At 38.7% G+C, this 17,533-nt stretch overlaps 1 protein-coding gene across 1 annotated transcript in view; it reads left to right on the forward strand.

The window, feature by feature from the left end:
• STPG2 (sperm tail PG-rich repeat containing 2) overlaps positions 1-17,533 on the forward strand; it is a gene marked incomplete at both ends in the record, with an annotated part of 526,196 nt that overhangs the window by 24,815 nt on the left and 483,848 nt on the right. Inside the window, 2 exons of the mRNA XM_080697195.1 lie at positions 1,710-1,819; positions 8,768-8,879. Coding sequence (XP_080553321.1) covers positions 1,710-1,819; positions 8,768-8,879 — 222 coding nt within the window. The remainder of the gene's footprint in view (positions 1-1,709; positions 1,820-8,767; positions 8,880-17,533) is intronic.

The following is a 17,533-nucleotide window of genomic DNA, read 5'->3' on the forward strand; positions in this document are numbered from 1 at the left end:
TTTTCTGGTTTTAGTCTCTGTTTCTCTGTTCTATATCTTCCAGAAACTCTAGTGTCTGGCATGTGAATGATACCTTGTAGATTCTACCACCACTAATATTTGTATCTATTTTATACATTCCTTTTGAAATTTTGAGATAAGGAAGGGAAGATATGATTTTGATCTGAAACTATGCTTTTTATTACTAATATTTCTATTTATTGCATTATATTATTTATAATAGTAATTGAGAGAAGTGGATTACACTGCTATTAAACAGTATGTCACCTAAAACACCTAATACACTCTTTTATATAAATTATACATTTATGTTATTAAAATTTTACTCAGTATGTGTTAATTGTTTAATAAACCAAGCTTATTTTAAAACAACATACACACTGTGTTAGTGGGGATTGAACCTAGGGCTTTCTTGTGTATGCTAGGCAAGAACTCTACCACTGAGCTATACTCTCAGCCTCTAAAACTGTATTTTTATAAATATATGTTTCAAATGACTTAAAAGTAAGTAAACTAGAATTTATCTTCTACCATTAGTTAAAAAGGAGTTTTAATGCTGGGGTGGTGGTCACGCTTGTAATCCCCATGCTTGGGAGGCGGAGACAGGAGGATTGCACAGCTTTGAAGTGAGCCGCGCTGGCTTAAGAGACCCTGTTTCCAAATAAAAATATAAAATAGGTCTGGGAGTGTAGCCCGGAAGTAGAAGGGTTCCATCCCCAGTACCACACACACACACACACACACACACACACACACACACACACAAAAAGAGTTTTAAAAGTTTAAACAATTAAGTATGTACTAGATCAAGAGAAAAGAATTTCAGTAAGAGAAACTACTGTTATTGTTATACTTCATTATTTTAGTTTCTGATGAAACCAAGTGCTTTAATTTTTTTAATGGCTGATGCTTGATTTTGACATTTATTATAGTGGATATAAAAGAAGAATAATGGTTGATTTCTCATGTCACAAATAATTTGGCATCAAAAGACTAATTCTATCCTCAAGTATTAGCAATAAAATGGACTGGGGTAGTGTTTAACATATTGTTAGCTATTTGTTACTCTTTAAAAAATTTATATAAATTTGTTTTTAAATACCAGGCAATTAGAAGTGATTTAATGTCTGTTGATGATGTTTACATTTTCTCAGTCTGTTTAATTAAGCTAATTTTTTTTTTTTTTTTTGGTGGTACTGGGGTTCCTGGAAGCCCTTCTACCTCCGGGCTACACTCCCAGACCTATTTTTACATTTTTATTTGGAAACAGGGTCTCCTAAGCCAGCGCACGCGGCTGGCTTCGAACCTGCGCGATCCTCCTGTCTCTGCCTCCCAAGCGCGGGGATTACAAGCGTGCGCCACCACGCCCGGCTAATTAAGCTAATTTTTAATAGATTTGCCTTTCCCTAAATAATATAACTCTTTCCTTTTTTTAAAAAAAGAAGAGAAGCTAATTTCATTGCCCTCAGTATTTTTTACATTGCTGATTATGCTCCCAAAAGTAAAGCTATTCATATGTTTTGAGGATATACTAATGGTACTAAGATACTTCTCTGAGACTCCTGGCTGATTAGTGGCACAGACACTAGCTTTTACCAGTAGAACCCTTTTGACTGAGGTTGTCTGTACTTTAGATTTAGATTTAAGTAAAAGGTAAACATTGTTTTATGACTTATATAAAATATGTCTCCTCTTCATTTTTTTTTTAGGATTCCAATGCAACTGTAAAATACAAAGGTATACATTTTGGCAACTCTTTAGGAAGACTAGAGTTTCCTACAAAGTCAGGTCCTGGTCCTGGATATTATAATATAGTCCAGTAAGTAGATATAAAGTAGTCCAGTAAGTAGATATAAAAATATACATATACATATCTTTAATGTAGTTCTTGACTATAAAGCGTTCTACTAATTTAGACTAGGTTATTCTGGTAAGAAGGAAAAGTTAGTGTGAAAGCTCAAAGAAAACTTGCTTTTTTGTGATCCTGATCTTTGTCACCTATTTTTTTAAATTTTTTTGGTACTGAGGATGGAACCCAGGGGCCTTCTATTTCTGGGCTACCCCCATGGACCCATTTTATTTTTTATTTGTAAACAAGGTCTCACTAAGTTGCTGAGAGCCTCACTAAGTTGCTAAGGCTGGCTTCAAACCTGTGATCCTCCTGTCTCAGCCTCCCAAGTATCAGGATTACAATCATGTGTCACCACACTTGGCCTGTGTCACCTATTTTATATGTATTACCTCATTAATCTTCACAAGTTTTCTGTGTAGTTATTATTGTTATACTTATTTTATTAGTAAAAATCTAAGGACCAAAGAGGATAAAGAACATACTAAAGACCATGTGGCCATGTAAATGGTAGAGCTAGACCTTAACTGAGGCCTGTTTGATTATATAGCTTTATGTATCTAAGTGCTAAAATATACTATGCTTAATAATAAAGTAGATGAAAGGTTAGCGAAAATATAAAATTCAGACTCTCCCATTTTGTTTCTGGCTCCTCTCACCTAAATCTACACAGTAGTTTTATTTATTTATTATTGTACTGGAATTTGAACCCACAGACATTCTACCTCTGAGCTACACACACAGTCTTATTTTATTTTGAAAGAGAGTCTTGCTAACTTGTGAAAGGTCTCAAGTTGCTGAAGCTAGCCTTGATTCAGTGATCCTCCTGTCTTGGCCTCCTAAGTACTAGAATCACAAGGCATGTGCCAGAATGCCCAGCTATGAAAAGTTTTAGAAAGCATTCTTAGTGTGAGTCAGAGCTATAACATTAGGTTGGAGGTAACAGTTACAAAGGCTAACTGGTAAATATATTTCTAGTAAAATAGCTCTTTCTGCCTTTATTTTCCCCTTCCTCTACCTACAGTAAGTCTATAGATATGAATCCATAAAGGTAAAGTTAACCAATACCATGATGTCCTTATAATCTGCTATTTCTTCAGTGATTAACTTTTTCAAACAGATACCAGCTTATCTACATGATTATCCCCCATAGTATGAGTTTTCTCCTTAGAAGTCCCATAATGATTACATACTCAATTCGATTTCTAGACACATTTAGACATTTTTATATACCATCAATGGACATAGTTTAAGACCTTACTTAGGCCCTCTGGTTAAACTAATTCATTACACAAACATTGAATTTTTACTATGTCAGTGCTGAAGTTAGTAACAGAATAAAAAGAATAAAACATGGCCTGTTTGGGGGTATTTCTATGCAAGTCCAATATCCTCTGCATTTTTTTCTATCTCCTAGTATGGAAAGTAAAACTTTGTTTTTTTGTTCTTTTAGTAGTTATCCTAGAAACTAACCATGCATATTTAGCTTAATGTAGTATATATTTATATCATTATTATTGTTCCAAATAAGATAATGTCTATAGACTATTCTAACTCTGAACACAACCTTTCTGATATAAGCTTTTGCTGTTTACTTTGATCCTATTATTTTCTTCTCCAGATTGGCTTGCGTGCTAAGTTCCTACTCCCCTCTGTCTCATTTAAGGTTTAATAAAATAAAGCAAAAGATAAAAAAAAAAGGACCCTACTTGGTTCTGATTTTGCTTGGTAGTTTTTCCTATCAGCCCTTTTTACTTTCCTAATCTGGACCTACTTCCATTTTCCCCATTTTTATGCTATTCCTTTCTCTGATCTTTTTAATTTCCCTATTCTCTTCTACTTTTGCTTGCCAGAATGAATGAATTCATGAAGACTGCATTACTGACTGCTTCAGTTACTTCTCCATTTTCATAATTATCTACTCTTTAGTTTGGCTGTCTTTATTTCTTATTTTGGAGTTGTCTTGGTTCCTTCTGGCAGTTGACATTTTCTCCTTTGACTTTTTCTTTTATTGGTTGTGTCAGAATTATTCTTTTTTTAAAATTTATTTTTATTGGTGCATTGTAATCATACATCACATTGGAATACAAGAGTTGAGAGGATATACAAGCACACATCATCCAATTAGCCCTCATCCAGTCCCCATCCCATTCCCTCCCCCTCCCTCGATCCCATGCTTGTTTGGTGATTAACTTTGATACATATGTTTATGTACCTCCTGCTTTTTAAAGAGGCTCCATCCTCCCCTATCCATACCCTCTGATTGGTCACTTTAATTGCTTCACTATAGGGCCCTTTCTATAGCTCGACCACTTCCTGTTGCCCCTTTCCTAGTAGTTATTGCTGATTAGGGGAAGCATCTGGTTTTAATTTTCTGTGATATTTCTCTGTGCATGCCACGTTGCAAATACCGATCGCACTCTTGACGGCCCCAGTTGTGGCCTGGCTACCCGGTGGACTGATCCAGACCTCGCTGGCTCAAGCAGTGGCCTTGCCTCATGGGAGGCCCTGATTCTGGTCTCGCTGGCCCCAACACCGGCCTAGCCCCTCAGCTGGCTCCGATCCCGGCCTCGGAGGCCCCAGTGCCGACCTTCCTCACAGCAGGATCCGATGCTGGCCAATGGCCCCGGCATTGGCCTAACCCCTCCGTAGGCTCCGATCCCAGCCTCGGAGGCCTCAGTAGCGGCCTTGCTTCATGGAAGGCTCTGATGCCGGCCGCTGTCCCCGGCACTGGCCTAACCCCTCAGCAGGCTCCGATCCCAGCCTCTGAGACCCCGGCACCAGCCTTGCCTCGCGGCAGGCTTCAATGCTGGTCGCTGGTCCCAGCATCGGCCCAACCCCTCAGCAGGCTCCGATCCTGGCCTCGGAGGCCTCAATAGTGACCTTGCCTCAAAGAAGGCTCCGATGCCGGCCGCTGGCCCCGGCACCGGCCTAACCCCTTGGCAGGATCCAATCCCAGCCTCGGAGGCCTCAATAGCAGCCTTGCCTCACAGAAGGCTCTGATGCCAGCCACTGGCCCCGGCACCAGCCTAACCCCTTGGCAGACTCCAATCCCGGCCTCGGAGGCCCCGGCACTGGCCTTGCCTCACAGCAGGCTCCAATGCATGCCGCTGGTCCGGGCATCGGCCTAACCCCTCGGCAGGCTCTGATCCCGGCCTCAGAGGCCCCAATAGCAGCCTTGCCTCATGGCAGGCTCCAATGCTGGCCATTGGGCCTGGCACTGGCCTAACCCCTCGGCAGGCTCCGATCCCGGCCTCCGAGGCCCCAGCACTGGCTTTGCCTCATGGCAGGCTCCGATCCCGGCCTCGCTGGCCCCAGCATTGGCCTAACCTCTCGGCAGGCTCCGATCCTGGCCTCGGAGGCCTCAACAGCGGCCTTGCCTCATGGAAGGCTCCGATGCTGGCCGCTGGCCCTGGCACCAGCCTAACCCCTCGGCAGGCTCTGATCCCAGCTACGGAGGTCTCAATAATGTCCTTGCCTCATGGCAGGCTCCAATCCCAGCCTCGCTGGCCTTGTCACCGGCCTAACCCCTCGGCAGACTCCGATCCCGGCCTCGGAGGCTCCAGCATTGGCCTTGCCTCACAGCAGGCTCCTATGCCGGCCTCACTGGCCCCAGCACCGTCCTAACCCCTTGGCAGGTTCTGGCCCAGGCCTCGGGGCCCCAGCACCGGCCTTGCTCATGGCAGTCTCCAATGCTGGCCGCTGGCCCCGGCACTGGCCTACCCCTCGGCAGGCTCCGATCCCGGACTCGGAGGCCCCAGCACCGGCCTTGCCTCACAGCAGGCTCTGATTCCAGCCTCACTGGCCCTGGCACCGGCCTAACCCCTCGGCAGGCTCCAATCCCAGCCTCGGAGGTCCCAGTAGCAGCCTTGCCTCACGGCAGGCCCCGATGTCGGTCATTGACACCGGCACCGGCCTAACCCCTCAGCAGGCTCCGATCCCGGCCTCAAAGGCCCCAGCACCAGCTTTGCCTCGCGGCATGATCTGATCCTGGCTTCACTGGCCCCAGCACCGGCCTAACCACTCGGCAGGCTCCGATCCCAGCCTCGAAGGCTCCAGCACCGGTCTTGCCTCATGACAGGCTCCAATCCCAGCTTTGTTGTGTTCGTCACCGGCCTCACCCCTTGGCAGGCTCAAATCCGAGCACCCTCTTTGCCCAACCATTTGTCCCACATTCTCGAGGGTGCGTGGTAGTAGCATTCTGCCTCTGTGGTCATTACTTCAAAGGTTCTAGGTATAATGCATCAGATCTCTGCCTCCCCTGAGTACTGGCCACTGCCACTGCCACTGCCTCCACCATTTCAAATCTTTCCCAAGCTCTTTTTCCACTTTGAATGCTGTCCAGTGTTCCTAAGCATGTGCGACAGTAATATTGACCTTTGGTGTAATTTCTCCAAACAAAAAATAAGGTTGGTAGGCTCCGATTTCTGCTTCTCCTGAATACAAGTCTCCACCGCCAATGCGGAACCCGCTTTCAGCACCGCCTTTCTCCTTGGTCTCTGCTAAACTCTCTCTCCTTACAGGTGATGTCCAAGATTCTTAACAATGTAGAGAAGAAGCAGTCCTCCTTAGTGGGTAATTTTTCCAATAATTCCAGTTCATTTGGATAAGTTTTGTCTGCATCTCCAGTATCCTGGCATCTGCCATGGCCTCCTTGATCCCTCTCTGATATTTTCCTTTTTTCTTTTTCTTTTCCTTTTTTAAAGGGTCCTTCCGGGTTGGGAGGGGGTCGCTTAGGGGTGCCCCGCCAGTGCCTGCCCACCCGCCCAGGGTCGGGGCCCGGACCACAGGGCCCTTCCGGGTGGAAAGGGGGTCGCCTAGGGGTGCCCCGCCAGCGCCTTCCCACCCTCCCAGGGTCGGGGCCAGAGGCCCAGACCACAGGGTCCTTCTGGGTGGAAAGGGGGTCACCGAAGGGTGCCCCACCAGCGCCTGCCCACCTGCCCAGGGTCGGGGCCGGACCACAGGGCCCTTTCGGGTGGGGAGGGGATCGCCTAAGGGTGACCTGCCAGTGCCTGTCCACCCACCCAGGGTCGGGGCAAGAGGCCCGGACCACAGAATCCTTCCGGGTGGGAAGGGGGTCGCCGAAGGGTGCCCCACCAGCGCCTGTCCACCCGCCCAGGGTCGGGGCCAGAGGCCCCGACCGCGTCAGAATTATTCTAAGAGACTTTAATACAGTCCCAAAGTAGAGATAATTGGCCTCCTAAATGGAAATATAATCCTATCTTATTTTTCTTAAGTATCAGACTTCAGTGATATTAGACATTAGTGATATCCAAAATATAAATTTGTTTTTGATAAATACATTTGAGGTTTTGAAAAAATCCATTTGTTGAATTTTATTTGAATAATACTCCTTGAGCAAGTGATCATTTAATAGTGAGCTGTGTGGTAAATGCATATTTAAATTATAGCACTGCTGAACAAAGAAAACAACAATTATTATGAAATTTAAATGGTTTATGTTTTTCTATTATCTATTTCTAATCTTTGTATGTTTATTTGTTGGAATGTTGGATTATCAGATTTCTTTGAAAACATTTCTTTTTTCTTTTGGTGAATTGAACCCAGGGGCATTCTATCTCCAAGCTCCAGCCCCAGCTCCAGTCCCAGCTCCAGCCCTTTTTATGTTTTGTTTTGAAATAGGGTCTATCATGATAGGTTACAGAGTCTTTCTATGTTGCTGATACTGTCACCGAATCTGGGATCCTTTGTCTCTGCTTCTCAAGCACTGAGATTCCAGGCATGTGCCACCTGGCTGAAATTCTGTTTAATAAATGGAGAACATTATGTTAAGTGAGATCAGTTAAGCACAGAAAGAGAAAGGGCATATGTTTTCTCTAATATGCCCAAACTAGGGAGTATTGGGGATACCAGAGGGATTCCAGGTAATGGAGGGGAAACCTCAGCAAAGCTAGAATGGAAGAGTAGGAGAGGAAGAAGGTTGAGGATGATTAATGGATGAGCTACATTCAAATATGTGTATAAATGTGAATGTAGCACGGTCAACCTGGACACTCATTTTTTAGTGGGGGAAGGGGAAGTGGGGGGAGGGGGGCACCAAGCACAGTCTGAATGTATGCCATTTTCAATATGATCCACATAAAAATTTAAAAAAGAAAAAAGGAAAAGAAAAAAAAAGAAATGAAAAAAATAGTGTAGTCAGTATAGGCTGTTTAAATATTTTTAAAATAATTTATAGTTAACAGTTATTGTGGTATTATTATGGACAATGTGTGGCACTAACCATTTTACATATATTGTCTACTTTAGTCATTGCATCTATGAGAGTTGGCTATTAGTATTTCCAATTACAGATGAAGAACCTGAAATGTAGAGAAGTTGGATGAGTTACATAAGGTTACACAGCTAAAGGTAGCAATGCTGAGATTCCTCTCAGGCTGGCTGGCTCCAAAGCTTGGGCTTTTAATCACTGCTAAATTCTTTCTTGAGTTGTTTAAATTTCAAAGAAAGTAAGATTCCCTTTTATTCTCAAAAATCTTTATGTTTTTTACTTGGTGTTTTATGATATAAATAGTAGAGGGGTGGTTTTCTTTTATTTTAGTAGTAATTAAAACACCAAGAGATTTGGAGTTTAAAAAACTTTTACAGTAAATAGAGTATAGAAGAAAGTTTTTGATAGTTTTTAATTTTAGTTCATGATATAACTCTCACATCCTATTTTCTTTATAGAATCATTATTAGAAGAGGTGATAATACTTTGACTAGAAATCAGAACTAACCAAAATAAAAATACATTTTTATAAAATTTTGAGTATATTAGTCTAATCTAACCTATTGATCCTATCACATATTTCTAAAGGAGGAAACATTGCTGTAAAAATATTCATTTTGCTTACATAAAATATTTATATATATATATATAATTGAGAACTCAATTTCTTTTTGAATTTTCTAAAGGGAAAAGAAAATACATTATGAAAATATTAACATCAAGAAAGATCAGCAGCAAAATTATTGCTTATTTCTCCCAAGATTTTATGATGTAATACTATTGCAGGAGGAAAAAAAGGTAAGTTGAAAAGAGGCAATTTCATCTCTTTTCCAGATTTTAAGGTCATTGGGTTCCTTGTCACAAGGTTGTGAGTTCTTTTAGACCTACTGTACCTGACAGCTATGTTACTTAATGAACATTGTAGAAAGAACTGTATTAAGTATCTCTGTCAAGTGGTTGCTGTCTGCTTGCTTGAATACTTCTTGTCATAAGAAACTCAACTACTTTTAAGTTTTTTTGTTTCTATAGAAGACATACCTTTTCTTAAAATGCCCTTCTTAAACTGACCCAAATTTCCCTTCCTCCTGCCTTCTGCCTACTTATTATTCACCCTTTCTTATTATTCCATTTTCAATCTCCCTTTTTTTTTTTCTAGTAAGGATGAATGGTACAGGTTCCTTTCACTGTTATTTGACTTCAAGGTCACTTATTTTCCTTTGAAGTCATACAGGGACCTTCTTTAGTTTGTGAGTCTCTCTCACTCTTTAAATACAGTATCTACAGTGAAGCATAATACTCTGGGTGTAGTTTATTTGTACATAGTATGACTCTTCATAGTTTTTAGAGAATAAGAATCGTATATCATGTTTGTATACCTATAATTAGTGAAGTACATATAATTTATAATGTTTTTGAGTAATTTATTGAAGATATGAACAGTTTTATTTTAAAATTGGAATTAGGGAAAGAATACTTAGGGTTTCTCTCCAGTTTATACTATTGCATAAATAAATTTTTTTTCTTTTTGGTGCATTATAATTGTGTATAATAGTGAGATAACATAGTTATATATCAATATATGCATATGACATTCTTTGGTCTGTTTTATTTGTAATTTAAGCTTTAAATTAAGAAAATGATTTAAAAGTTCTATTAAGTTTTGGATTTAAGCATTTTTTGAATGCACAACAAAATATAAGATGAATATATTTTAATGAATGATGAGTTTTTAATCACCATAACTATATTTCTAATCTATTATGAAACAAAATATGTTTCAACACATATTTTGAAAATATGTGACATTCTGATCTACTGAGAACTTCTGACTAAACCACAATTATATTAACTTTTATTCAACCTGAATATTTTCCTCAAGTGTTTGTCTTGCTTTTGGTAATGAAAACAATTTTTACTGTATTTCTTAATAGTAATGAAATTTTAAAGAAAAAACTCTTTACTCTGCCAAAACACTTAGCAACTGTTTCCATTGAAGTAATACAAAATGTGTGAAATTAACTTTACATAAATTTTTCAAAATATTGAGGAAAATTTCACTAGGTGGCGCCAATACGTTGGATCTTTACCAAAAAAATACCTTATTCATTTATTTCATATATTTATTAAAACACACGTTTAAAAATTACATGGCAAGATATGAAAATTTTCTTTGCAGTTCATTTGAGTTTTTTTTTTTTTGGAAATTCTATCCAATGAAAATAGCTTGCAACTGTTTATTTTAAATTTTATTGAAATTCTAGTTGCAAACTAAGTTATTTCCATCAAACTTTTGTGATGTTAAGGATTAAATTTAGGGCTTCACACTTGCTAAGCAAATGCTTTACCACTGAGCTATGTCTCCTGCCATCTTTTAATTTTTTTTCTTTTGGTGGTATTGAGGATTGAACCCAAGGGCGTTCTACCTCTAAGCCATACCACCCATACCACCAACTCCTTTTTTTTTTTTTTTTTGGTGGTACTGGGGTTCCTGGAAGCCCTTCTACCTACGGGATACACTTCCAGACCTATTTTATACCTTTTTATTTGGAAACAGGGTCTCTTAAAGCCAGCCAGCGCGACTGGCTTCAACCTGCGTGATACTCTTGTCTCCGCCTCCCAAGCGGGGATTACAATCCTGCGCCACCACTTCCGGCTTTTTTTTTTTTTTTTTTTTTTTGTTTTTAAACACAGGGTGTCATTAATTTCTGAGGGCCTTGGCATCTATTAATTTTTTAACATAATTTATCAAAATTGTTAGATTTTCTTTTTTATGGCACTACAGAGTGGAACCCAGGGGCTTTCTACCTCAGGGGTACACCCCCAGGCCTATTTTTATAATTTATTTGGAAACACGGTCTCACTAAATTGTTGAGGCTGGCTTCGAACCTGTGAGATCCTTCTGTCTTAGCTTCCCAAGTGCTGGGATTACAAGTGTGAGCCACCACGCCCGACAATTGTTAGGTTTTCAAAGCTACATTTTAATATGAACTAGGTTTTTCTCTGGATTTATATAAGATTGCCTAAGAATAGTTTATTAATATTAAGTAGATCTTAGGTAGAAAGTTATGTATTTAAATTAATATTTTGCTTTTAGAAATATTGATGGTAAGAATATAAAAGCAGAAAACATTTATAGCATTTTATTGTATTTTTGGTTTACTATTCTGGGTGGATTGTTTCATTACTTCAAAACTGCAAAAATTTTACCTTTTGCTTATCATCACTAGCTTTTAATGCTTACTAAATTACCTGATTGCTTGGCTTTATAACAGGCACTTAGACATTTATTGCAGTTAGTAATTTATGGTGGTGGCCTTGAAAAGGAGCATGGCTTTGAAAATAAATATTTAAAAAGACTTGTATACAATTAAAAATACTTTTCCCCACCCACAAATTAGTTGTTCATATTTGAGTTATAGAATCTGAAAAGTCCGAGGGATACTTTTCATTTTCTAAGAAAACTTTTCCAAAAGAAGTTATGGATTTCATATAGGAGAAAAAGGTTTTTAAGACAGATAGGAGGAAAGGATTGAGTTATTAAAAATAAATGAACAAGTTTATGATGAGAAGGAAGAGGTTGAAAATATTTAGTTATTGAGCTGGGCTTGGTGGCACACACTTGTAATCACAGTACTTGGGAGGCTGAAACAGGAGAATTCGGGTTTGCTGACAGCCTCAGTTACTCAGTGAGGCTCTTTGCAACTCAGACCCTGTTTCAAAATAAAGAATACAAAAGTAGGGTTGGGGGTATAACTTGGAGGCAGAATACCCCTGGGTTTCATCCCCAGTGCCACAAAAAAAGAAAATATTTAGTTATTGATTAAACAAAGATTCAGTATCCTTTGGAAGAGTACCAGATGTCTTCAGGTTAATCCGCTAAATAGTTTGTCCTATTATTGGTGAAGTTAATCTGGGGAAGTCAGACTTATTCATGAAAATGTTAGGAGCTACATAAAATACATAAAGATAGGAGGGTCACCTGTGAGTCAAACGGATAGGATCTGGGAAATGGTAGAAAGGTCACTAGTTGAGGCACAGTGGCTCACTTAAGCCAATGGCTGTGTTGACATAGTGAAATGAGACTGGAAACGAAGGGAAGGTAGCATGCAAATAGTTGTTAGCATTGATTTTTATCTAGTGATTAATTTTATGTGTGTGAAGGAAATATTGTTATGCCTCATAAATTTCTAGCTAAGAATAGTAGATAAAAAATATGGAGAGATGGAGAGGGAGAATAGAGAAAGCATGCCACATTGTTTATGTACCACTGGGAATCAAATTATTTTAAGCATTTATTTGTTATATAGGCAGAAATATCAGGAAGGAAGTCAGAAAATTGGAAATATGGATAAGACATTTAGTATCTGTTTTTGCTATACATTGAATAATCGAAATAATCTACAGGGAGTGATGACTGACTCTGATATACTGGCAGTATTCAATAGTAGATGGAGGAAGGGAAAGCAAAGAAAAATTGAGGATAAATAAGTGACAGGATTAGAATGAAGATGGCTTGATCACACAAAAACCAGAGGAGGACTGAATTCAAGTTGTTAACTGGGAGTGATGGTGCAGGTCTGTAATCCCAGGACATTAAAGGCAGAGAGAGGAGGAATGTAGGTTTGCGGCCAGCTTTAGCAATTTAGTTTCCAAATAAAAAATAAAATAGGGCTGGGGTGTAGCTCAGATAGAATGACCCTGGGTTCAGTCTCCAATACTACACATACACACACACACACACACACACACACACACACACACACACACACTGGTTGCCATCTATTTTATTACTTTGGGTATGTTATGAATGAAAAATGATAATAAATGATAATTATCCAATGAATGATGCCAAATTTTGAGATTCTTGGCTTACTTTAGCATGGCCTAGGTTAACGCTACTAGGTGGCAGAGAATATGCTCTTGAATGGCTAGATTTTTCTTCCATAAAAGAGTGTCTTTATAATCCTTGCAAGTATAATCTTGTATATGTGTTATTTATCTTTTGCTAATTTAAGATTGTTGTAAAAATAATGTACAGGTTAATGATTTTAAATAACCTGATAATGATTAAGTTAATATTTCAATTCAAGAAGTACTAATTGATGTGAGTACTGTGTTTTCAGTATTATACTAGGTATATTAGGAATTTAGAATTAAAAAAAATAGAACCTGCTTTTTGTCCTCTAACTTGAAATGCAAACCACACAAAGAACACAGAGAAAATACATGGTGTCTCCCCTAAAAATTGCTGAATAAATAAATGATGTAAGTCTGTTATAGTAAAAAATAGCCATCTATGAGCTGGATGTGGCAGTGCCTGCTTATAATCCTAGTGTTTGGAAGGCTGAGACAGGAGGATTGCAGGTACATGGCCAACCTCAGCTACTTAGTGAGGCCTTCTGCAACTTAGACTTTGTTTCAAAATAAAGAGAAAAAATAGGGCTGGGGTTATAGCTCAGAGGTAGAATGCCTTTGGGTTTAATGCCGAGTAACACACACACACACACACACACACACACACACACACTGAAAAACACATGTATGTGAACTCTAGGGATAGACTGAATGAATAAGTCAGAGAATACTTATCATGACACAAAACTATTGTAATCTGCCTTTTTTCCTTTTTAACTTCATGTTTCACATTTCTTCTGTTTGCATTTCTAGATTCTAATCATATTGAACAATTTCAGTCTCCTGATTTCATTATTCTTTTCCCTCATCCATCACCTTTATCCCTCTGTATAGGCCAGTGCTTTTCCTGGAATGTCCCCCTTCTCATCATGTGGCTAACTCTTACTCATCCTGTGAGATTCAACCCATGGTGGTTTATGTATACTTTAATCAGGGCATCTATAAAGTTGTATTTATCATGGTTTATTTCTTTGTTTTTGCCACCAACCATGCCATTCTTGAAGTTGAAGATTATGTCTTACTATTTTAAATTTCTAATATATGCTAGATTAAGATAATTATTGGATAAAGGAATAAAAGTATTTCAAGCTGGTTTTTAAAGGAAATATTGTATTGGTGGAGATAGTAGAAGAGGGCATTTTGAGTAGAAGTTGAAACAAAATATATTTATAGCTGGCCGATTAATTTTAGTGGCCAGTGGGATTGTCTCCATGAGTACAAAGAACTTGTGCAGGTTCAAAATAAATTTTGATAGTCATTCTTCCTTTTTTTTTTTTTTTTGGTGGTACTGGGGTTCCTGGAAACCCTTCTACTTCCAGGCTACACTCCCAGACCTATTTTATACTCTTTTTTTTTTTTTTTTAATTTGGAAACAGGGTTTCTTAAGCCATCGCGGCTGGCTTCGAACCTGTGTGATCTTCCTGTCTCTGCCTCCCAAGCAAGGGGATTATAAGCATGTGCCACCACGCCTGGCCTTTAATAGTCATTCTTAAGCAGGAATATGTGAAGTTTTCAGGTTACTTATTCTAATAGTAGTTCATTTTACTGAGCTCTCTTGATTAAATCTAATCCATTCTTGAAAAGATACTGGAATGTGAAGATTGGAGTGGCAGATTCCTGCATTATGTTAACTTATGTGAGAAAATAATAATGAAATAATAATGTAAAATCCTAGAGTAACTTCTAAAATAAAATACTCTTCTACATATTTGTATAATAGTTGCCAAAGGATTTCTGCAAAATATTAAAACACTAGTTACTTAATTTTTCTAAGACATCTAGAGCTTATTAGTATGTTTATGGTGAATGATATTGTTCTAGACCAATAATAATCATGCTATATATCAGATATTACTTTTTAATTTGCAAAAATAATGTTCTATAATATAAATAAATAGTGATATTGTATGCTATGGATTCTAAAATATATCAATTGTTTGGGTTGACTGCATTCTTACCCCCTGGCAGAAATGAAAGTTGGGACCAATGAAGTACTAAGCCTGAAATGGGATGCATGGGAGGAGATGGGAGATGATAAGATGGTGCAGCAATGCATTGTACTTAAAAAACCAGTTGTGATATCTGAGATGAGACTGCAAACCACTTTACATTCCTTAGTCAGATTTATTAAGGTGCTTTGTTTTCCTAGCATGTAAAACAGATCCATTATTGTATATTGAATTTTGAATAAGAAGTTTCACAGTTTATTATTTAAATATTTGGACTTAGGTAGTGAGAATTTGGATAATCATAGAGACCTATGTTTAATTATATTCTTCTTTTAGTGGTACTAGGGGTTGAACCTGGGGGGCATTTTATCACTGAGCAACGCCCCTGTCCTTATTTTATTTTAAATTTTGAAACAGGGTCTCATTACAATTCCCTTGTCATAGCCTCCCAAGTACAGGGATTACATGAGTGTGCTACTGTACACAGCTTAATTATGTTCTTTAAAAACATTAAATGCTTTATTTTTTTCTGGAATTGTGGGGTTTTATTTTTAAGAAGTTGCTATAAATCTTGTTTTTTTTTGTGTGTATTTGTGTGTGTTTGAATTTGTGTGTGTGTGTGTGTGTGTGTGTGTGTGTGTGTGTGTGTTACTAGGGATTGAATTCAGGGGCATATTGCCTCCAGGCTATAGCCCCAACTCTTTTTATTTAAATTTTTGGTTTGAAACAGGGTCTTGCTAAGTTGCTGAAAGTCTCCTGAAGTTGCTGAGGCTGGTCTCAGACCAGTGATCTTCCTGTCTCAGCCTCCCAAGTGCTACTGTGATTATAATACTTGTGTACCACTGCTCCTGAATTCAGATTTTGGGTTCTGCTGTGTTTGGTAGCCAGGGACCCTTTGGAAAATATTTACCTTAAAAGCCTTTTCTGTAAAATGAAGACTACTTTATAGTTTGTTGGGAGAATTAAACAACAATGCAGGACAATGCAGGAGATGTGCATATAATAGTGCTTATTATATTAACAAATATATAATATTCTACTTGATTATTTTCTAAAATACCCAAAACATAGTATGTTTATTTTTTAAATTTTATTTATTTTTTTGGTGGTACTAGGGTTCCTGGAAGCCATTCTACTTCCAGGCTATACTCCCAGACCTATCTTATATTTTTTTATTTGGAAACAGGGTCTCTTAAACCAGCACGGCATTCTATCTCCAACCTACACCCCAGCCCTAGTTTTTATTCTTTATTTGGAAACAGTGTCTCACTGAGTTACTGAGAGCCCCAGTAAGTAGCCGAAACTGGCCCTGAACCTATGCAATCCTCCTGTCTCAGCTTCCAAAGTACTGGGATTACAAGCATCACCATGCCCGGCAGACTTTCACTTTTTTAAAAAAATTATTGCATATGTGAGGTTTCTGAGATGGAAGAGTAGAATTTATACTGTTTTTTTTTTGTTGTTGTTTGTTTGTTTTTGAAACAGGGTATCTTAAGCCAGCGCGGCTGACTTTGAACCTGTGTGATCCTCCTGTCTTCGCCTCCCAAGCACGGGGATTACAAGTGTGTGCCAGCACACCCGGCTTGGAACAGTAGGATTTAAAAGAAATCAGAAAGACTGCAAGTAAACTATCTAATGATGCATTTCAAGGCCATAGATAAACAAAACAAAACAAAAACTAATCTCAAAGCCAGTAGAAGGAAGGAAATAATTAAAAGCAGAGCAAAATTTAGTGAAATAGACATATTGTGCCAGTACCATGCTGTTTTTACTACTATTGCTCTATAGTATAATTTGAAGTCTGGGATCGTGATGCCTCCTGCACGTTTCTTATTGCTGAGAATTGCTTTGGCTATTCTGGATCTTTTCTTTCTCCATATAAAGTTTATGATTGATTTTTCTAGGTCTCTGAAGAATGTCGCTGATATTTTAATAAGAATTGCATTGAATCTATAGATCAGTTTTGGCAGAATGGCCATTTTGACCAGTGGATTAGAATAGAAGATACAGAAACAAACCCACACATCTTTAGTCAATTAATCTTTGACAAAGGGGCCAAACTCATATGCTGGAGAAAAGACAGCCTTTTCAACAAATGGTGCTAGGAGAACTGGCTAACCATTTGTAAAAAGATGAATCTAAACCCCTATATCTCACCATGCACAGGAATCATCTCAAGATGGATCAAAGACTTAGAAATTAGACCCGAGACTGTGAAGTTAGTAGAGGAGAGCATAGGTTCAACATTACAACATATTGGCACAGGCAGTAACTTTCTCAACAAAACCTCCAAAACTCAGGAAATTAAAGCAAGAATTAACAAGTGGGATAGCATCAAACTAAAAAGTTTCTTCTCATCAAAGGAAACTATCAATAACCTAAAGAGGAAGCCTACAGAATGGGAAAGATCTTTACCAGCCACCACTCTGATAGGGGGCTAATATCCAGAATATACAAAGAACCCAAAAGACTCTACACTAGCAAAACAAACAACCCAATCAAGAAATGGGCTAATGAACTAAATAGACACTTCACAAAAGAAGAGATACAAAGGCCCAATAGATACATGAAAAGATGTTCTACATCATT

Source organism: Muscardinus avellanarius (assembly GCF_963383645.1).
Source record: "Muscardinus avellanarius genome assembly, chromosome: 6".
Classification (NCBI taxonomy): domain Eukaryota; kingdom Metazoa; phylum Chordata; class Mammalia; order Rodentia; family Gliridae; genus Muscardinus; species Muscardinus avellanarius.